Consider the following 21,706-nt stretch of genomic DNA (forward strand, 5'->3'; position numbering starts at 1 on the left):
GTATGATAATACTGCAACATTATAATTGTTCTTAAAAACTCTGTTCATAGATAAAAGACTAAAATTATTTAGAATGCTGTCTTAGTCTCAAGTAGGATGTAAGTACTTAGGTGTTCAAATCAAAACTAGCTTTCAAAAGGTGTTATTGAAAATGACATATTAGTTAAATACTGGGAAGATAGAAACGGTAAGGTATTTCATCACCGGCACAGAAAACTATTGTCTAATTGATTGAAGGTATTTTTTCCCCCTTCAGGCTTTTGTTGAGCTGTCTTCAGTAAAGCGCAGACATGACTTCTCCAGACGCTGAGATGGCTGTTTTTGGGGAGGCAGCTCCTTATCTCCGAAAATCGGAAAAGGAGAGAATTGAGGCCCAGAACAAGCCTTTTGATGCCAAGTCATCCGTCTTTGTGGTCCATCCTAAAGAATCCTTTGTGAAAGGAACAATCCAGAGCAGGGAATCAGGGAAGGTCACTGTCCAGACTGAAGCTGGAGAGGTGAGCAAAATTCAAGATTCAGATCAGCATTTGATTCCCACTCTGAGCTTTCAGCTGACGCACACAGATCTTTTGTCTCCTTGACAGACCCTGACCGTGAAGGAAGATCAAATCTTCTCCATGAACCCTCCCAAGTACGACAAGATTGAGGACATGGCCATGATGACCCACCTCCACGAGCCCGCTGTGCTGTACAACCTCAAAGAGCGTTACGCAGCCTGGATGATCTACGTAAGTACCAGCAGCAGCCTGCCTTTGGGCAGCCGGGAGGAACTGCTCTGCCAGGCCAAGTGGGAGCCAACGTGCTGTCTCCCTTCCTCGCAGACCTACTCGGGGCTCTTCTGCGTCACTGTCAACCCCTACAAGTGGCTGCCGGTGTACAACCCGGAGGTGGTGTTGGCCTACCGAGGCAAGAAGCGCCAGGAGGCCCCTCCACACATCTTCTCCATCTCAGACAACGCCTATCAGTTCATGTTAAATGGTGAGTTGCTTGATAACCCTTCAAATGATATTGTGGTGTACACTTCAGGAAAAATCTTTTCTGTGCAGATAATCTTTGAACAGATGAAATTATATTTACATTATATATGTCAGCTGAGTAAACTAGAATGCCCATCTTGAAATGAGATAAACAGCACATGTGAGAATGTCATAGAAGGAAGTCCAGAAATTAGGTTTTGTAATTGCTGAGTAAAAGGTCTGATGGAAAGCAGAGTTAGCAATGCTAAAGTCGTGTTGGTGCTCTATTTTAATAAAAGGCATGGAATCAAACTTACTAACTTAACATCCATATAAGAAAGTAAGAAAAAAATCACTGTAAATTGAAGTTCCAAATGCAAATAAGTGCACTATCAGAGCTTTTTTACTGCCTTAAAACTGCAAATTATAAAGGATTGTCAGATGAGGCAGAGAGAGCCTAAAAGGCAGGAGATACAATGGAAAATGGAAGATTGGCAGAACGGCTAGCTAAGAAACAGGTATTACTTCTCAAGAATAAGATCTCAGACTTACAGTGAAAAATGCTACAGAAATTTTGGCTCAATGCTCATTAAGGTAGAAGAAAAGAAAATGAATGTTAGTAATTACTGGTGGGACTGGTGGGACAGGACAAAAAGAGAACAAAAAGTGCAGTAGATTCATGATACCACATTTTGTTAAAAAGTGGAACACTGACATCTTAACTAATGCACCAGTTCTATTTTTTCACATTAAAAAACGATATAGTGAACATGGAAACGTTCACCAAAGGACAAAAAACCATTCATAGGCATGAAATAAATTTGGTATGAATAACAAGTAGGTAAGGACACTGATGATAGAGAAGAGAAAACTGAGGGAATATATCACAGAAATTTGTGAAATCTAATTTGCACAGATATTAAGGGTTGTACAGAAAGCAGAATCAGAATTCATTCTTACTTTCTGCCTAAAATTTGAACTGCTAGGATGCATCAAAACAACTATCAGTTCAAACTTTTTAAAAAGCAAAGGGAATCACAAATTGCATACAAGATACTGAAGTCCTGGATACTTTTATTAATAGAAATCACATGTCCTAAAGGTCTATTTCAATGACTAAAATTAGGAGACCATTTCATGCAAAGTCTACCCAGACCATTGCATACAATTATACTGTGCCTGGCTCAAAAAATCCCTGAAATCAGGAGGACCTATAGTCTTATCTCAGACGGCTCTTGAGTCACCAGAAAGTGCCAATTCATTTTACGTTACATGTTTTAGTCACTTTAATCATATTGAAATTATAAAATTATATTAATGATATTTGGGGTTGGTTCATTCATATATACAAAAATATCAATCTTGATTGAAAGAGAATTATCTTAAAAAGAAGCTAGCATATTTAATCTTACACACATATCCAAATAACAGTTCACTTTTTTTATTTGGGGAACTTAAAAAATTTACGAAATGGATTAAATGCCACATTTTCAAGGTGATTTAACTGGAAATTGGCTATCTGGAATTCCTAAACTCTTAACAAAGCTTCAGTACACAGTTAGTTTTGCTCACAGATTTTGATTTCTTTGCAATTGAGCACCACTAAGAAAAATCTTTCCACTTTTTTGCAGATCGTGAGAACCAGTCGATCCTGATCACGTACGTACACCCCTTGCTCGGGTCCCTGTGGGGCTGCCCGGTGCCAGGGGACCTCCTGCCTGACCACACACTCTCTGCGTCTCTCTTTGGTTTGACAGCGGAGAATCTGGTGCCGGGAAGACTGTGAACACGAAGCGTGTCATCCAGTACTTTGCAACAATTGCAGCGAGCGGGGAGAAGAAGAAAGAGGAGCAGTCAGGCAAAATGCAGGTAAAGTAACAGGTGCTGGCTGGAATCAATGCTTTCCTCTGTTCCTGACGTGATTTTTGGAAAGGATAAGCAGCAATAATTCTCATCCTGCAGGGAACGCTTGAGGATCAAATCATCAGCGCCAACCCACTGCTGGAGGCCTTTGGAAACGCCAAGACCGTGAGGAACGACAACTCCTCACGCTTTGTAAGCTGTTTTAGGAGAAATTGCTCCTTGTTGTAACAGTAGTGATGGGCTAGTGGCATTCTCACAGAAGGAGACAGCAATGAAACGCCTCCAGGCTGAAATGCCGCTGCTTCTCCTTAACAGGGCAAATTCATCAGAATCCACTTTGGGGCCACAGGCAAACTGGCTTCTGCTGACATTGAAACTTGTAAGCCGCTCTCCTGGCCTGATCCCACTCCTTCCTAAATTCCCAGCTCCATGTGGGTACCAGTGCCTGACCCTTGCTACCCTCCTTGACAGACCTGCTGGAGAAGTCCAGAGTCACTTTCCAGCTCCCAGCAGAAAGAAGCTACCACATATTCTATCAGGTCACGTCCAACAAGAAGCCGGAGCTAATTGGTAGGAAGGGTCTTTATGACTTTTTTGGGGTGATTGCTGAGCAGCAGTTCCTGCTGTTACCTGGTTGGCAAAACTAAGCGTCTGCCTTGCCTCTTCCTGCTTTCAGACATGCTCCTCATTACCACCAACCCTTTTGATTTCCACTTTGTGAGTCAAGGTGAGGTCACTGTTCCCAGCATTGATGACCAGGAGGAGCTCATGGCTACAGATGTAAGTGACACAGAAAAGAAGTACCTACTGTACACTTGTTTTGATGGTGACATAGGTGGCCTACTAAGGACATGCATTTTCCTTCATTGTTTTGACTGCAGAGTGCCATTGACATCCTGGGCTTCACTGCTGATGAGAAGACAGCCATCTACAAGCTGACAGGGGCTGTCATGCACTACGGGAACCTGAAGTTCAAGCAGAAGCAGCGTGAGGAGCAGGCAGAGCCCGATGGCACAGAAGGTCCTTAGCAACTGACTCTTTAATAAAGAAATCAGTTTTGGGAAATATTGCTTGTAGACAGGATGAAAGCTATAGCTTAATCAAGTGAAAACTGAATAATGTTTCTTTCAGGGTCCTTGAAGTTCCAAATCTAATTCTCTGACCCCTGCCTATCTTACTGTTACTCCTTCAGTTAGCTTTTTGCTGGGCTAATTTCATGGATCTTTCCATTTATCATGTAGAGGGTTTTAACAAGCTCTTTTAAAGAGGAAGCTTCCCTGGTTTCAGACATAGGTTCTAGCATCAACTCTGGTATGTGCATACTTCTATTGGCAGCTCAGACCGTGGCCTATCTATATGTAAATAAAAATTGTAAGCTTTCTTAGATATTGTCTAAGATGCCAAGTTTTAATCCTTATGTATTTTTAAATTTTTGTTGTTTATGTTTCCTAATCTCTTTTTTGAGATTGTTGTTACAGTTTATGAATTTAGTTAAGGTATTCAAGGAAACCTTTCATACTTGTAACTACTTTCAAAAAAATGTCAATATTGGCTTTCACAGCTTTCCTGTATTCAATATACTTGCTGTGATACTAGATTAAAAGACTTGCAGTCAAGAATTTTGAACATTGGTGTAATTTCTGGGACATACACCCATTGATAAAATTCCAGTCCTTGTCCAATGATCAATATTTTCTTTGCCTTTCTTGTCTTTCAGTTGCTGACAAGGCTGCCTACCTGATGGGCCTGAACTCAGCTGACCTGCTCAAAGCTCTTTGTTATCCTCGGGTGAAAGTTGGGAATGAATTTGTGACCAAAGGTCAAACTGTGGAGCAGGTAAAATAATTGTTATTAGGAATAAATGTCTTTTCCTCAGAATATCTCTTCAGACAGTTAAAATTCCTTAAAATTTCTCTGTGCAGTAACTTCTGTGTTTCCCCTTTGCTTTAGGTGAACAATGCAGTTGGTGCTCTGGCAAAGGCTGTCTATGAGAGGATGTTCTTGTGGATGGTTGTTCGCATCAACCAACAACTGGATACCAAACAACCCAGACAGTACTTCATCGGTGTCCTGGACATCGCTGGCTTTGAGATCTTTGATGTAAGGAGCAGGGATTTCACAACAGCTTCATGGAAGGGGCAGTGGGTGTTAAGAAAATTATGACTTCTTTTAATTAAGAGTCATTTTTTTTTGTAAAAGGTACAATGATCAAGAGATCTCACTATGAAAGAAGTTGGCCTTTTCAAGTTAGATCTTGACAGGAAAGAAACTAACAGCACAGCATACAAGAATATTAAACTTAGTTAAAACAAAGAAAAAGGAAGTAATCTTTGACAAAATTATATGGGCCAAGGGTGTGGAAAATAGTGACAGACATCAGAAATGTTCACACTGTTGGTGAAAATTATTGAAAGAGATTAGGAAATGCTTGTGCAGTTTGTGAAAGAACCCCAAAAGCTTCCATACCAGCTCATGGAAATATCTAGAGCCACTCTCTTAAGAACAAAAAACATTTGAGTATCAAATTGAGGCTGTATTCATGATCAGGGTGTTTGGAGAGGCAGAGTTTAGTAATAAATTTGTTCTTCTAGGAGATAGTGTGCTGAAATTACTAAATTTGCTTTAGAATTAAGGGTTTCCAAAGGGATAAGGATTAGTTATCGTAATTAAAGTATCCATATTATATGGAATGATAAAAAATGAAAAAAACCCACCCTCTACATTACAATGACTTACAGGTCTTTTCTCTCTTCAGAGGGCAAGTACAGTCGCACTGAGGGTTTTCTGGGAGAACAGATAGGGAAGGAGCCTTGTGCTTGTCTGAAAAGACAAAAGAAGGATCAGAAATACACAGGGAAAATTCTTGTTGTGATGGCTAAACCCTGACAACATTGCATGTCTTTCTGTGCCTGGCAGTTCAACAGCTTTGAGCAGCTGTGTATCAACTTCACCAACGAGAAACTGCAACAGTTCTTCAACCACCACATGTTCGTGCTGGAGCAGGAGGAGTACAAGAAGGAAGGAATTGAGTGGACATTCATTGACTTTGGGATGGACCTGGCTGCCTGCATTGAGCTCATTGAGAAGGTACCCTTCCTGTTCAGGTGCACTAGTACTGGAATCCTGTAGTTATTGAGGGATACATAAAGAGTTTGTTTATGTCTGGGTTAAAATGGTAAATTTCAATTATTAAAGTGCTCTGTATTTCTGTAATTTATAATGTTGCCAGCAAATGGTTAAAAGTAGTTCCAAAAGTAAAGGTGAAACACCAACGACAAAAAATTAGAAACATCAGTAAATTTTCTGTGACATATTGTCCAGAAAAGAAGAGAAGCAATCTTATATTATGATTTGTTTCACATCTTTCTGCCCCAAGACAAGCCTCTTTCCAACTCAGGAATGTGTTTCTCCATCTTGTCTATTCTAATGTTTTCCAGCCCATGGGCATCTTCTCCATCCTGGAAGAGGAGTGCATGTTCCCCAAGGCAACTGACACCTCTTTCAAGAACAAGCTCTACGACCAGCATCTGGGCAAGTCCAGCAACTTCCAGAAGCCCAAGCCTACCAAAGGCAAGGCTGAGGCCCACTTCTCCCTGATACATTATGCTGGCACGGTGGACTACAACATCACTGGCTGGCTGGAGAAGAACAAAGACCCCCTGAATGAAACTGTCATTGGGTTGTACCAGAAATCCTCTGTGAAGACACTGGCCTTACTCTTTGCCAACTATGGTGGAGCAGATGCAGGTCAGCTCTGTGAAAACTGTATTTTCAGTGTGGGACACTGTTGACAGGAAATTAAACAGGAAAACCTGAATGTTAAAAAATTGTTTTCTCTTCTTTAGTTCAGTGTTCAGCTTCAGTATTTTAATATTGTTTCCCCCTCCTTTCATTTATAGAGGGTGGTGGTGGCAAAAAGGGTGGCAAGAAGAAGGGTTCTTCTTTCCAGACTGTCTCAGCTCTTTTCCGGGTACGTACCAGTTTCCTCACTTTGACCCTTTTTACTTTAAGAAAGGGAATTTAAAATATGAAAAGTGATATTATGACCCTTGAAGTCCTATATCAAGAAAGTGAAGAAGTTCGTGTACTATAGGTAAATTTTATTTCCATTTAATTGATGGATAAGTTTCTTCTCTTTTGCAACATTGAATGATATTGTCTTATTAATATATCAAAATGAAAACTCTTTGAAATGGTTGAGGATGTTGCCATTCAGACTTTATTTCATACCTTTCTATTTTTTAAGCTGAATATGACATTGAAATAGGCAAATTTCTTTCTGCTGTTGCACCTAGTTCAGAACGTTTTGCCAAACAAAGATTTTTGACTTCTGAATATTTTCAATACTGCTCCATGCATGATTCTTAAGTAACAGTGCATTTCTGAAAAACAGAAAGGTTGGCTTTAAGATTGTCACATAAAAAAACCTAACCAAGACACTGAATAACGAGAGCAAGCATAGGGAATTGTTCATAATTTTCAAAAGCATGAGCCTCAGGGTATCAAATGACTTATATCCCAGTTCTTGTAAATAGTAAATTATGATGACACAGTAACCAAATTGTATTTCCTTTTAATAGTAATATTCAACATTGAAAAATGGATGAAGACATAGCTTTTCTACATTAATATGGAAATTTTGTAATCTGGTTTAAATCTGACAAATAATTAATTCTTTTCCATTGATGAAGCAGTTGCAGCTGCAGGGATGCAGATCTTTAATTTGTTGACCTAAACTTCACCTTATATTCTCATAGGAGAACTTAAACAAGCTGATGACAAATCTTCGCAGCACTCACCCCCATTTTGTACGATGCATCATCCCAAATGAAACAAAAACACCTGGTAAGCAAATGCAATAGGAGGAAAACTCAAGCCACAGAAGCGCTTTCCCTGAGTATCAAACAATGGGGACGTCATTAACGGTGGCGTTTGTTAGGTGCCATGGAGCACGAGCTGGTACTGCATCAGCTGCGGTGTAACGGCGTGCTGGAAGGGATCAGAATTTGCAGGAAAGGGTTCCCCAGCAGAGTCCTGTATGCTGACTTCAAACAAAGGTAACAGTGCTCCGCCTTCCTCCCCATTCTTTTCCTGTTCTATACCTTCTATGTCCTAAACGGCTTAAACATCAGATTTACTACAGAGTATACTACATACACTGTGATCAAATCACATTAGTTTACCTCTGTAAACGGTGACATACCACAAAAATTTCCTTCACACATCCACACCATATTTGAACAATACATGTTTCCACCCCATGTCCTAAAAATGCCTGTGAACTGTCTTCAGTAAGATCTGTCCCTATCAATGACGTAGTCAATTGTTGCTGAAAATGACCAGCCGAGAGCTGTTGCTTAGAAAACACCGGGTATCCTAACACAAATATTTTAAGAAGGAAATGAACAGTAATATAAAAATATTTCACTGCCAGTTCATGATGATATGACATGGCTGATGATCAGGATTTCCTTGGGCTCTGAGGTAACAACATGAAATCTTCACTTACACTGCCTTGAAAAAATGGACTATCTCTAATGCATGACCGTACCCACTCAGACTTGAGAAGACTGAGAGGTTCACTTGCAGTGGAGGTTTTCTCAATGGAGATATCTTCATGTTCTACTTTCTCCTACAGATACAGAGTGCTTAACATAAGCGCTATTCCAGAAGGTCAGTTCATGGATAGCAAGAAGGCTTCAGAGAAGCTTCTTGGGTCCATTGATGTGGATCACACTCAGTACAGATTTGGTCACACCAAGGTAGAAACAAGTCCTTCTTTCAAACACTATGTGCCTCTGTCATGCACTACATGAGACTGATGTGCTACAATGCTCCCTTTCATAAGGTGTTCTTCAAAGCTGGACTGATAGGTCTGCTGGAGGAGATGAGAGATGAAAAACTAGCAGAGATTATGACCAGGACACAAGCCAGGTGCAGAGGCTTCCTGATGAGAGTGGAGTATCGGAAAATGGTGGAGAGGAGGTAGACATTTTTCACCCAGATATTGTGTCCTTTGTGTCTTGGCTAATTGAGACTACATTCACCACCCACGAAATATGCAATAGCCATGTGAATTTTATTTCAGGGATGCCATCTTCTGCATCCAGTACAATGTTCGTGCATTCATGAACGTGAAGCACTGGCCCTGGATGAAGCTGTTCTTCAAGATCAAGCCCTTGCTGAAGAGTGCAGAGTCTGAGAAGGAGATGGCCAACATGAAACAGGAGTTTGAAAAAACCAAGGAAGAGCTCGCAAAGTCTGAGGCAAAGAGGAAGGAGCTGGAGGAGAAAATGGTGGTCCTGCTGCAGGAGAAGAATGACCTGCAGCTCCAAGTGCAGGCGGTGAGTGTCACCGCCCGTTTGTCCCTGGGAAAAGGACAATATACAGTCAGAGTGCTTCAGAATACCGTTTCTGTCAGGCAAAAGGACTCCAAGCCCTAGCTCCTGCTGAAAGTAGTAACTGAAGTGACCGCTGTTCTGTCGTGCTTGTGGGTGCGTGAGGTATTGTCATAGCTACCCTCTCTGTGAGGCATTTTTAAGAGACACAGAAACCTTGGAATCGATAATGATTCCAGATGACAAGGCTTGCAGTGGGCCAGTAGGCAAGATCTTCCAGTTGCTGGAGTGGAAGTCAGGTTCAGCCCCCATTTTAACACGTGCCTACTCAGTAACACAGAAGACAGGGTGGAGATACTTCAAAACATTATAACCCATAAAAATCTCTGTCTCCCCACCAGGAAGCCGATAGCTTGGCTGATGCTGAGGAAAGGTGTGACCAGCTCATCAAAACCAAAATCCAGCTGGAAGCCAAAATTAAGGAGGTGACTGAAAGGGCTGAGGAGGAGGAGGAAATCAATGCTGAGCTGACAGCCAAGAAGAGAAAACTGGAGGATGAATGTTCAGAGCTGAAGAAAGATATTGATGACCTGGAGTTGACGTTGGCCAAAGTGGAGAAGGAAAAACATGCCACTGAAAACAAGGTACAAACATGGGGAGTCACATGAAGGGCAAAGGACAGATGCCTCCCCGATGAGCCTGGCATCCTCAGAACAGAGCTAGGTTTGGGACATACCAGGAGCACCACAGTGGGGCAGCCCAAATACACAAGCTCCTGGCTAAGCACTGCAAAGGGAAAATGCCACTGCACAAGCAGTCAAGTCTTCTACACAGACATTTGGCACTTTCTTCCAATCAACAGGTGAAAAACCTCACAGAGGAGATGGCGGCCCTGGACGAGACCATTGCCAAGCTGACTAAAGAGAAGAAAGCCCTCCAAGAGGCCCATCAGCAGACACTGGATGACCTGCAGGTAGAAGAGGACAAAGTCAATACGCTGACCAAAGCCAAGACCAAGCTGGAGCAGCAAGTGGACGATGTAAGCACGGTTGTCCAGAAGAACAGGGCGGGTATAGATTATAGAACTGGCTGGTAGAGCACTGATGGTTATCTTCTATTCAGCTGGAAGGGTCCCTGGAGCAAGAGAAGAAACTGCGCATGGACCTTGAGAGAGCAAAGAGGAAACTCGAAGGAGACCTGAAGCTGGCCCAGGACAGCATCATGGATTTGGAGAACGACAAGCAGCAGCTGGATGAGAAACTGAAGAAGTAAGCGTGGCTGTGGGGCACCAGACTGTGGGGCTGGTGCGCTTGGCGGGTTTTGCTCAGACGCTAACCCAGTTTGCTTTGCCCAAAGGAAAGACTTTGAAATCAGCCAGATCCAGAGCAAAATTGAGGATGAGCAAGCCCTGGGCATGCAGTTACAGAAGAAGATCAAGGAGCTGCAGGCAAGTGTCTGGCCCTTCCCCTCTCTCAGCCAGTCTCAGGTCGGGAAGGAGGAGGGCATGGGTGCGAAGGGTGCCTAATGTTCCCCAGGCTCGTATTGAGGAGCTGGAGGAGGAAATTGAGGCAGAGCGAACCTCTCGGGCAAAAGCCGAGAAGCATCGGGCTGACCTGTCGAGGGAGCTAGAGGAGATCAGCGAGCGCCTGGAAGAAGCCGGAGGGGCTACCGCCGCTCAGATTGAGATGAACAAGAAGCGTGAGGCAGAATTTCAGAAGATGCGTCGCGACCTGGAGGAGGCCACGCTGCAGCACGAAGCCACGGCTGCGGCCCTGCGCAAGAAGCACGCGGACAGCACCGCTGAGCTTGGGGAGCAGATCGACAACCTGCAGCGAGTGAAGCAGAAGCTGGAGAAGGAGAAGAGTGAGCTCAAGATGGAGATTGACGACTTGGCCAGTAACATGGAGTCTGTCTCCAAAGCCAAGGTATTGAACTGCGGTGGCACATGCTCACGGGGCCGATGTATGGCACATAGGCTATGTCTACCAGCCACATTCTCATTACAAAGGTCCTTGCTGTCAGCACAGGGCAGAGTCCAGGTGTTCATCTCCTTTCCTTCCTTCCGTTTGCTCTCTAGGCAAACCTGGAGAAGATGTGCCGCACTCTGGAAGACCAGCTGAGTGAGATTAAAACTAAGGAGGAACAGAATCAGCGCATGATCAATGACCTCAATACTCAACGAGCTCGTCTGCAGACAGAATCAGGTGAGACATCCTCATTCCTGAGCTTCACTGTGAGGACCTGCATGCCGTGAGGATCCCACAGGGTGCAAGATGATTCCTGCTATAACCTCTCCCAGCCACTCCTGATGACGTGGGCTTACATGCAGGAACCGTCGTATTGATAGTAGTCGGGCTACCTTTTTTCTCTTTACCCTTACCAGGTGAATATTCACGCCAGGTGGAGGAAAAAGATGCTCTGATTTCTCAGCTGTCTAGGGGCAAGCAAGGATTTACGCAGCAGATTGAGGAGCTCAAGAGACATCTAGAGGAAGAAATAAAGGTCTGGAAACACCCTGCTGTCCGCAACCTACATCACCTCAAAACATCCGCAGAATCCTGTCCAATCCAAGACTCGTTTCATATTCTTTCCCCAAAACACATGTAGTACGGGAGGGAACACCAGTAACACACATGCCCTCACTCCTAAGCTAGAGAGGGAAGGAAGCGTAATGGTTTGGACCCTGGAGGAAGTAATCCACAAGGCTTTCACGAGATCCTGACAATACTCTCTAGGACAGGATGCAGACACGTGTGTCAAAGCGTTTAGAGCAACAGCAGGTTACTGACCCCAGAGCCCCTGTCACTAACACATCCTGATCTTGCAGAACCCATTGATGAAGGCTTCATCAGCTCCCAGCTTTGCATTTGCCTAGTTAGAGTTTCAGCCTAATTTCACTGCCAGTTTTACTGTCAAGAGGCATCTCAAGGCAAGTATTCAGGTTACCGATCCCTTTGTTTCCCCAGGCCAAGAACGCGCTGGCCCACGCCTTGCAGTCTGCTCGCCACGACTGTGACCTGCTGCGGGAGCAATACGAGGAGGAGCAGGAAGCCAAGGGGGAGCTGCAGCGCGCCCTGTCCAAGGCCAACAGTGAAGTGGCCCAGTGGAGAACCAAATATGAGACGGACGCTATTCAGCGCACGGAGGAGCTGGAGGAGGCCAAGTACGTGGGAAGCGGGATGTCAAACGGCTGGAGAAGACTGAGGCTGTCAAGGGAAAGTGGAGTCTCTGGGAGTGGGTTACGACAGGGGTGGGACAAAGGCAGGGATCTGTTGTCTTTGTGGTAGAGGGGTCAGAGGGAGAGACAGGAAAGTGTGCTGTGGAAAAAGTGCAAACTGGAAGGACAAACGTAGCCCTTAGGGCTAGAAATGCGGAACCAGGCTGAATACTCCTTGGGTGCTAGGACACAGAGTGACAGAACCTGTAGGCAGCATGCAGTCTTGGAACAGAAAAAACACTGTGAAAGGCACTGGGCTCAGAGCCCCCAGAAGTGGCCAGCTGCCCTCTCACCGAAGTACAAAATGGGCTGCCCTCTGGTCTCTGACCTGGAGCTGTACTTATCTCCTCCCAGGAAGAAGCTGGCACAGCGCCTGCAGGATGCAGAGGAACACGTTGAAGCTGTGAATGCCAAATGTGCCTCCCTGGAGAAGACAAAGCAGAGGCTGCAGAATGAAGTGGAGGACCTGATGATTGACGTGGAGCGATCAAATGCTGCCTGCGCAGCTCTGGATAAGAAGCAGAGGAACTTTGACAAGGTCTTGTGGGCTCCAGCCCTGGGGTTCCTGGGCAGAGCGTCCCCTCCCGATTGCCACATCCACGCTCACGTGCCGTTTCCCTTCAGATCCTGGCAGAATGGAAGCAGAAGTATGAGGAAACGCAGGCTGAGCTGGAGGCCTCCCAGAAGGAGGCTCGCTCCCTCAGCACGGAGCTCTTTAAGATGAAGAATGCCTACGAGGAGTCCCTGGACCACCTGGAAACGCTGAAGCGTGAGAACAAGAACTTGCAGCGTAAGTCCCTGGCCCTCCGCTCCTGGCTGGGCTTTCCCACTGTCCACCACTACCCACCGCTCCACAGGGGTCTGTGCCTGCGTGTCTGCAAAGATGCCCGTCACCTTGGTGCGGCAGGGCCCTTCCCGTTCTGCTCCGTGCCTGACCGTGCCGTTGGCCTTTGCTCCCACAGAGGAGATTGGTGACCTCACAGAGCAGATTGCAGAGGGAGGCAAGGCCATTCATGAGCTGGAGAAAGTCAAGAAGCAGATTGAGCAGGAGAAATCTGAACTCCAGGCCTCGCTGGAGGAAGCTGAGGTACACAGCATTACTTATGGCTCTCTTACATGTCTTGGATCTCTGTCTCGTTGTAAACACTGCAGAGTCATTGCCAGGCACAGGAGGAAAAGAGCGTTTGTATAAAAGCATGGCAATATTATCTAAACGTGGCATTCCTTTATACTCAGGGCTTCGGGGTCAACATTTGTCTTATGAAAAGTATTCCTGTTCACTCTTTCTCAGGCGTCCCTTGAACATGAAGAGGGGAAGATCCTGCGCCTCCAGCTTGAGCTCAACCAGGTGAAGTCTGAGATTGACAGGAAGATAGCCGAGAAAGATGAGGAGATTGACCAGATGAAGAGGAACCACCTCCGAGTTGTGGAGTCCTTGCAGAGCACCCTGGACGCTGAGATCAGGAGCAGGAATGAGGCCCTGCGGCTGAAGAAGAAGATGGAGGGAGACCTGAATGAAATGGAGATCCAGCTGAGCCATGCCAACCGCGTGGCTGCAGAGGCACAAAAGAACCTGAGAAACACGCAGGCCGTGCTCAAGGTCTGTTCAGCAAAGCAACAGGGAGAGAAACGTGGTCCCTTACAATTCTGGTGCACAAGTGCGCACTGCCACCTTGCCATTTCTCTTGTCCCTTTTACAGGATACCCAGCTACACTTGGACGATGCTCTGAGGACGCAGGAGGACCTGAAGGAGCAGGTGGCCATGGTGGAGCGCCGAGCAAACCTGCTGCAGGCTGAAATTGAGGAGCTGCGGGCAGCCCTGGAGCAGACGGAGCGGTCAAGGAAGGTGGCTGAGCAGGAGCTTCTGGATGCCACCGAACGAGTGCAGCTCCTCCATACCCAGGTCAGGCACTGCTCTGGAAATTAGTCCCATCCACAAGGCACAACACAGAATGTGATTGTTACGCATCTTGTGAGTGTTTGCTGTGTAAACACATTGAGAGCCACGCCGTCATAGGGCTGCTCCAGACAGCCACCCATGTCTGGTTTGCAGCTATGGCCCTAAAGAGGACTTTTGTGTTAAAGACAATCAAGAAACAATACTCACACTTTTAGCTCTTGGTGTTGAGGCATTAGGTCTGACAGTACAAATCCCGTCTTTCCTGTTGCACAGAACACCAGCTTGATCAACACCAAGAAGAAGCTGGAGACAGACATTACCCAAATCCAGAGTGAAATGGAGGATACGATCCAGGAAGCCCGCAATGCTGAAGAGAAGGCCAAGAAGGCCATCACAGATGTGAGTTGGGGGCTCCCTTCAGTGCCGATGGTGGGAGTAATTTCCCTCACATGGTCTCCAGCCCCACAATGGCTTTGACCCTTTGCTCTCATCAGGCAGCCATGATGGCAGAAGAGCTGAAGAAGGAGCAGGACACCAGCGCCCACCTGGAGAGGATGAAGAAGAACCTGGACCAGACGGTGAAGGACCTGCAGCACCGTCTGGATGAGGCCGAGCAGCTGGCTCTGAAGGGAGGCAAGAAGCAAATCCAGAAGCTGGAGGCCAGAGTGCGTGGGGCTTTTCTTTGTGCATGAGTGAGCACGCCACGTTAGCAGCCAGCAGGGAAGCTCCAAAGATGGGCTTCTCGTTGCAGGTGCGGGAGCTGGAAGGGGAGGTTGATGCTGAGCAGAAGCGCAGCGCTGAAGCCGTGAAGGGCGTGCGCAAGTACGAGAGGAGGGTGAAGGAGCTGACCTACCAGGTAAGGCAGGAGGCCTCCCTCAGCTGACAGAGTTTTCTCACAGCAAGTCAGATTTTGTGCACGCCATCCCCAAGGGGAATTGTTAACCTCATCCAGTGCAGAACCAGTAATTCACGCTCTTTCCTGCTTTCCAACCACTCCAGTCTGAGGAGGACCGGAAGAATATTCTCAGGCTGCAGGATCTGGTGGACAAGCTGCAAATGAAGGTGAAATCCTACAAGAGACAAGCTGAGGAGGCTGTAAGTATTGCTCAAAGGATGGGCCAGAGACACCTTCCAGTACGGCAGCATGCTCATTGAGATGGCTATGAATAGCAGGAAAGGGGCAGGACAGAAACTCCCAAGACACAGCAGTCTTGGCCACACCATTGAGTATGGTGTCACGAGGCCTTGCTGAGTTCTGGGCACCCTGCGGCAGCCAGGGACGAACGGAGGGAAGGTCTGCAGCCTGTTGTATACAGGAGGTCAGACTGAACAGCCCCAGGTGCCATATCCACTGGCTGAAGTTAACTGGAGGTCATGAATCTCTGCTAGTAAGGATCAGCAGAAGGCTTCAGGGTCTTTCTCACCTTAAAAAATCACACTGATGGCTGGGCAGCAAGTACTGGGAGAGTAAGTACACAAATGACAAATGCAAGTGATAAAATTGCTCTTCAAGAGTGGCACAGGACCAGTGATGTTTTTCACAGAGGGATCCTGAGTAAGGGAGGATGAGGAGGTCACGGTGAGGCTTACGTGTAAGCAGTGATGGGTGGTGGATGGAGATTTGTGCCTTTCCCCAGGGAAGAGCCACAGCCCCAGAAGGCCAAGGCACAGGTGGAGTGAAACCCCTGCCCTGGGCTCCTCACCACCAACCCCTTCTCCCCACACAGGAGGAACTGTCCAATGTCAGCCTCTCCAAGTTCCGCAAGATCCAGCACGAGCTGGAGGAAGCCGAGGAGCGGGCTGACATTGCAGAGTCGCAGGTCAACAAGCTCCGAGCAAAGAGCCGTGAGTTTCATGGCAAGAAGATAGCAGAGGAGGAGTGAGGATGTCATGAGGCAGCAAAGTGACCCGAGGGCTGCACAAAATGTGAACCTCTCGATCGCTTTTCTTAATTTCTATAATTGGTCTTTGTAATTGTGTCTAGAGAATAAAGACCGCAGATTGCTTTGCATACGAAGCAGGACTGCTTCTTCTCAGACTCTTTTGCTATTTTTGTCCCCGTAGTTATCTATGGGATCCCATTAATCCTTGGTGGTTGCTGGAAGTTTATCTTGTGTCCATTGGCTGTCCGATAGGTAGCACATGCTTTTATTTCACAGTCAGTTAAAAGTACAAGTAATAATGTATCTTGGCAAACGCTTTTTCCCGCGTTCAGACCCCAATCTGAATAACAGAAACACACTGGGTATGTACAGCCGCAAATTCTCATGTAGCCTATCATCCATCTCAGCTGGATTATTCTTATGCATTGTGTGTTGCCCCTGCGTGAAAGACACATGGATGGTGTCATGATATAGTAGAAGACGAACATATGCAGAGATGTCTGCCTGAGCTGGTATTCTCATCACATCAACAGCTCTGTGCCTCGAGGTAACTTCTGTCCCTTGTTTTCAGGAAGACCAGACAGCCTTGAAGTATTTTCTCAGGAGCCAAAGGGACTGAAGGAGCTTTGGGTGAGGCATGAATGCTAACTGAACCGGACACAGGTCAGAAAGCAATGATGACTGAGGAGCAGCTGGCAATGAAGGGAAAGCAAGAAGTACGTTATGAAGTGGAGGGCGGAGTACGTGTTGATGCTGAGTACTTCTGACAGTGTACTTCTTTCCAGCCCTGCTGTGCGTGTGGTGGTGGTTGAAGCAGGAGCTAGCTCCTGCAGTGAGCACAGGGCCTAGCAAGGCACAAGGGACAGGAGTGGAGATGGCAGGGTGGGCTGAGGAGACAGTGAGTCTGAACCAAGTGTTGCCTTAAATAGCCCTCTTTACAGGTTGAGCATTGCAAACTGGATGCAAAACAGCGTCCAGTGTAACAACATTGATTCTCTGCTCACTCTCATCAGGAAGAATGATCCAGCACCTTCTATCCAGCATCTACCTGCATCACTTTTAAGTGTGTTACTTGACTTTTTCTCATTTCACAGAGGGGCACGTGCAAAAAAAGAGACCCCAAATCTAACAAGATCTTGCAATGCCCAAGAAAGCCAACTGAAAAAGAAAATGCACAGGCAGGCATCTGCAGGAGCTCTGGGCTTTGTGGTGCCCTGCGTTTGGACGGTGAACACATTTGCCTACTGGCAAGTATTGGGGTAAAAAGGAGAAAATGGAGGCAGCTGGGAGCAGAGAATCAGGTCTCTTCCACGCTGGATGCATGCCTGAACTGCTGAGGGACTGACTATTCCTGACTCCTAGCTCCATTCTAGTCCCTAAAGAGAACCACACTCCTTCCTCGGCCTGGGAGCAGGCACAGAGTCCTCAGCACCCACTTTGTGAGAAGTGAAGCAGACAGCAGTGTGGAGTTGTGGGATGGCTCTGCTCTGAGAGCCTACGAGGCACTCTGCAAGATTGTGTCTAGCTGGAGGCACTTCTCAGGGAGCTGAAGAGACTGATCTGGAGGGCAGGCAATGTGCACCTGTGCTGCCTGGCAAAGCAGTGAAGTGGCCACGGCAGCTCAGGATGGAGAGGGTATGAGATACTTTCCCGCAAATCTTGTTGCTTAGAGCTCAAACAATGTTGTCATCTCTTGCGTTAAGCTCAGACCTTGCCAAATACAAGCCTCACTGAGAGGAAGGTGTCACCCCAGCAGCCTTTAGTGGGGTGAGCAGGGAATCTCCACACTGCTGCAGTGGAGGCTGGGTGTTGTGTGTCAAACTGTCCGGTCTGACAACATCTTGCTCAGCACGCCTAACAAATAATTCCAGCATAATTGACAACCCCATTTGAAAGCCCACAAGAGACACCGTCCCCTTAAACCTGTGAGCAGGAAATACTCTCTGTGAATCAAATTTAAAAATCTGGAAGGGAGGAAGGAAGGGAGGAAGGAAGGAAGGGATTATGGATGCTTTGGTGAGACACTGGCATGTCACCTCTGCTGTAGGTCCTGCTTCAGCAGCCAGTGCTCTCTGCCAAGTCTACCTTGCTACACACTAGCTTGAAGCTACATGTTCCACGTTGCACAGCACGCTGGCGATTCACAGGGTGCACTGATCCCTACAGGCATGCTCTGCTAATCCAGAGAGCATGGCTGATAACAGCACCGGCATGCTGCAAATCCCACAGGGAATGCTTTTTCAAAGTCGTCTTTGCTTGCTTTCAATAATCCTCCTGACTATTACTTGATTCCTAACAGTCACCTTTCAAGGTATGTTTTGCTCCACCACACCAAACACAGCCCACGCACTTGCATCTGCTCTATGTTAACTTCCATTGTGTGTACCTGGGAACTAAGGCATCAACACAGAGCTATTAATAGACAGAGGTCAACTTCCATGCTGAGCACAGAAGTTCCAAATAGAGCTCCGTTGCAACTGCAGTTTCTTCTTCAAGAGGTAGCCAGCACATAGATTCACGCTGTCAGTTTGTGTCTGCTGCTAGCATTTGACCAGAGAAATGTTCTGCCAAAGGGCAACGTCCTCCAACACGTTCCAGCTATGTGCGGGGTTAGGTGGGAGAACGGGTTGTGTGCTACAGGCCTTCTGCAGCCTGAGCAGCCGGGCAGCCTTCTGCATCTTTCTTTGAGAAGCCGCTGTCTGCAGTTTCCTGTGTTCCCCTTTAGAGATCTCCTAGCTTTCTTCTCCCCTCCAAGTGGCCTTCTCTTGGAATATTCTTCCTTCTAAATCTGAATGGAAGTGAGCTCATTACCTCTCCTTGACTCTGCCCACAATCAGTCAGGCTGACGTTATTTATACAGGAATTCTCTTGGAATTATTTTGGTCCTTGGAATTATTCTCATTGTTTAGAGTAACAAGGAGGAACCTGGGAACTACCAACCAGTCAGTCCCACATCAGTCACTGGTAAGACCGTCGAACATATCTTCCTGGAAGTTATGTCAAAGTTTATGGAACACAGGGAGGTGATTAGAGACAGCCGACACAGCTTCACCAAGAGCAAATTACGCCTGACTAGCCTTGTGACCTTCTACAACGGGGTGACTGCATCAGCATACAAGGGAATTGCAGCTGGTGCCTTTGTGACTTCTGTAAGGCCGTCGATACGGTGTCCCCCAACATTCTTGCCACGGAACTGGAGAGTTATGGTTTTGATGGATGGACTAAGGAATTGGCCAGATGGCCACATCCAAGGAGCTTTTTCAGGTCCCTTCCAACCCAAAACATCCTATGATTCTGTCCTGTAACTTCTGCATGTCCACGGGAGTCAGGGGTTGCCCAGAGAGGCAGGACTTCAGGCGCACCCCTGTGCTCACTGTTTCCTACCGGTGGCTGCTGGGCTCCTCTGGGGCAGGTCACAGGGTGTTTCCATCAGCATCCCCATGCCCTGCGCAGGGAGCCCACATGTGAGCTCTGGGTTTGAACTCCAAAACAGTGAGTGCTGCAGTGCCAGAGCCCTCCTTTGAACAAGTTCTTCATGCACAGGCCAGTACTTGCTGCTGGAAATTGGCTTGGATCACAGGCATCTTTTTTCCGACCTTGCCCCTGTGTTATTCTCTGAGCTTTATCTGCTCAGCTCTTTTAATAACCAAAATGCCAATGACCAGGAGAAGAGCGTGCTTAGATCTGACAGTGTTTGAAGCAGCTCAAGTGACAGTGCCCTTTTCCTAGCACTAGATCAGTCACTCTCCAGAACTATTGGGAAATTCCTCCTTTCTCAGAGTATCAGCATTGTACAGGATCGCCTACCACCCCTAGTGCCTTGATACAGGCAGCACTGTGTTGATAGCTTTTGTTGCTGGAATGGTGTGAATGTGTCAGTGTGCAAGATATTTGGGGTGCGATGGGAGTGCTGGACTGAGGATGGATCAGAGTGCAGAGGATCTCAGACTGCGTGCTCTGTGTGGTTGAGTGTAGAGTTGTGTTTGGATGGAGGGGTGGTTTCTTTTGAAGTTGTAGGCAGTGAAGGGCTACAGGGACCTGCCCTGCTTCCTGACTTGGTTGGGGACATTGCTTGATATATCTTGACAGTGGGCTCACCTGTGAGGAAGAGGCTTAAGCTGTTTAAGGCATGTTAACGCTTCTTTTTTTGTGTGAGGTGAAATGAGGAAACCAGAAATGTTTTGAAAATAAGCAGTATAATTTTCTTTTCAGGTATGAGTTACCATAAGCATTTTGTTTATGACTGGGTAAGGCTTTTGGCTAGTATCAGTTAGGATTGATTATACCAACCGTGAACATTCCACTAGTATTCGCATTTTGAATTTTTCAGTTTCTGCAAAATAACAAGTGTAGATTTGCTTGCATAGATAGTGATTTCTTTTTGTAGCTAAGGAGTCATCTTTCACACTCTAGGCATGAATTGTTTCTTTGTCTTGGCTGCATCTCTGCTCCTAAGAATGTCGTAGGTAGAAATTTGGGCTGTAACAGATTTTATTTCTCTTACTTCAAGTATTAGATGAACGTAAGAGTTAATATTATTTGACAAGAACATTATAGCTTTTTTTCACACGGTTTATCTACTGCCCTTAATGTATTTCTTCATTAACTTCAGAACATCATATTTAGAACATTAATATTATCCACACAATGCAACTGGAAGAGTTGAAGCACCGTAAATGCAATAAAAATCTGCCTTGCTTCCAGAAGGAAATCACTGGAAAAGGAGTGATAGAATCCATAAGTCCTACATCCAAGTTCTCCACGTGCCTTGACTAATTGAGATTCTCTCCTGAAGTCTCTTGTCAAATTATTTATAGGAGATACATTCACATCATTGGTAAGATACAAAACATTTCTAAATATATCTGGCCAAATCAAATGACAATTATGCCCTTAGTTCAGTTTGCCAGACAATGCTTTGCCAAAGAATGTTTGCCAAAAAATATTTTGACCGAAGAAAGAGGAGGAATCTAGAGCATCTGCCAACCAGACTCTATAAAAGAGGCTTTGCAGCTCTCTGCCCTGTCTCCAAGAAAAGTTTGAAGGTAAGTGTGCTGGGTCTAGTGATCTGTTAAAATTAGGCATCCTCCTTTTTCACATATTATGCAGTATATAGTTCCTTCTGAAACTGTTTCCAGATAAGATTTTCCATCTGCTTTCAAGGCACCTTTCTATTTTCTACCTATACCGGTTTTTAATTTTACATAAAAATAAGATTCATTTAACAAAATTAATATTCTCAAATATGACACTATAAAATGTGTAACACCAGTGTACAATCTGTACGGTGAACAGATGAGACATATAGAAGGGATTTTTGAAAACTTCTGTGTAATTCAAGGTCGAAAACAAGAACTTTCTCTTCTAAGATTAAATCATTTAAAAGCAAGAAGGACAGTATTGACAGTTTTAGCAATTTTACTATATGTTTAATTTTAAAACTTTCTAAACGGTGTCCTTATAAGCAAGGTATTTTAATGGTCTATTGGTGCTACGTTTATTTCTCCCACAAGATTCTCTGCTGAGCTGTCTTCAATAAAGTGCAGAC

General features: G+C 45.8%; 1 protein-coding gene across 1 annotated transcript; it reads left to right on the top strand.

The window, feature by feature from the left end:
- The first annotated feature begins 290 nt into the window (after nucleotides 1-290).
- On the top strand, nucleotides 291-16,173 carry LOC101917284 (myosin heavy chain, skeletal muscle, adult-like). Its single transcript, XM_055797941.1, has 38 exons — nucleotides 291-497; nucleotides 585-728; nucleotides 822-978; nucleotides 2,588-2,615; nucleotides 2,714-2,825; nucleotides 2,919-3,011; nucleotides 3,135-3,198; nucleotides 3,291-3,389; nucleotides 3,496-3,599; nucleotides 3,701-3,839; nucleotides 4,537-4,655; nucleotides 4,770-4,919; nucleotides 5,736-5,906; nucleotides 6,257-6,566; nucleotides 6,719-6,789; nucleotides 7,577-7,664; nucleotides 7,759-7,876; nucleotides 8,458-8,581; nucleotides 8,668-8,804; nucleotides 8,908-9,163; nucleotides 9,559-9,801; nucleotides 10,020-10,196; nucleotides 10,280-10,425; nucleotides 10,514-10,604; nucleotides 10,693-11,082; nucleotides 11,235-11,361; nucleotides 11,541-11,659; nucleotides 12,124-12,320; nucleotides 12,729-12,912; nucleotides 12,999-13,164; nucleotides 13,337-13,461; nucleotides 13,666-13,974; nucleotides 14,075-14,278; nucleotides 14,549-14,674; nucleotides 14,770-14,940; nucleotides 15,027-15,131; nucleotides 15,275-15,370; nucleotides 16,003-16,173. The coding sequence occupies exons 1-38, from the start codon at nucleotides 291-293 to the stop codon at nucleotides 16,156-16,158; spliced, it is 5,823 nt and encodes a 1,940-aa protein (XP_055653916.1). The 3' UTR covers nucleotides 16,159-16,173.
- The last annotated feature ends 5,533 nt before the right edge of the window (nucleotides 16,174-21,706 follow it).

This window comes from Falco peregrinus, chromosome 2, assembly GCF_023634155.1.
Source record: "Falco peregrinus isolate bFalPer1 chromosome 2, bFalPer1.pri, whole genome shotgun sequence".
NCBI lineage: Eukaryota > Metazoa > Chordata > Aves > Falconiformes > Falconidae > Falco > Falco peregrinus.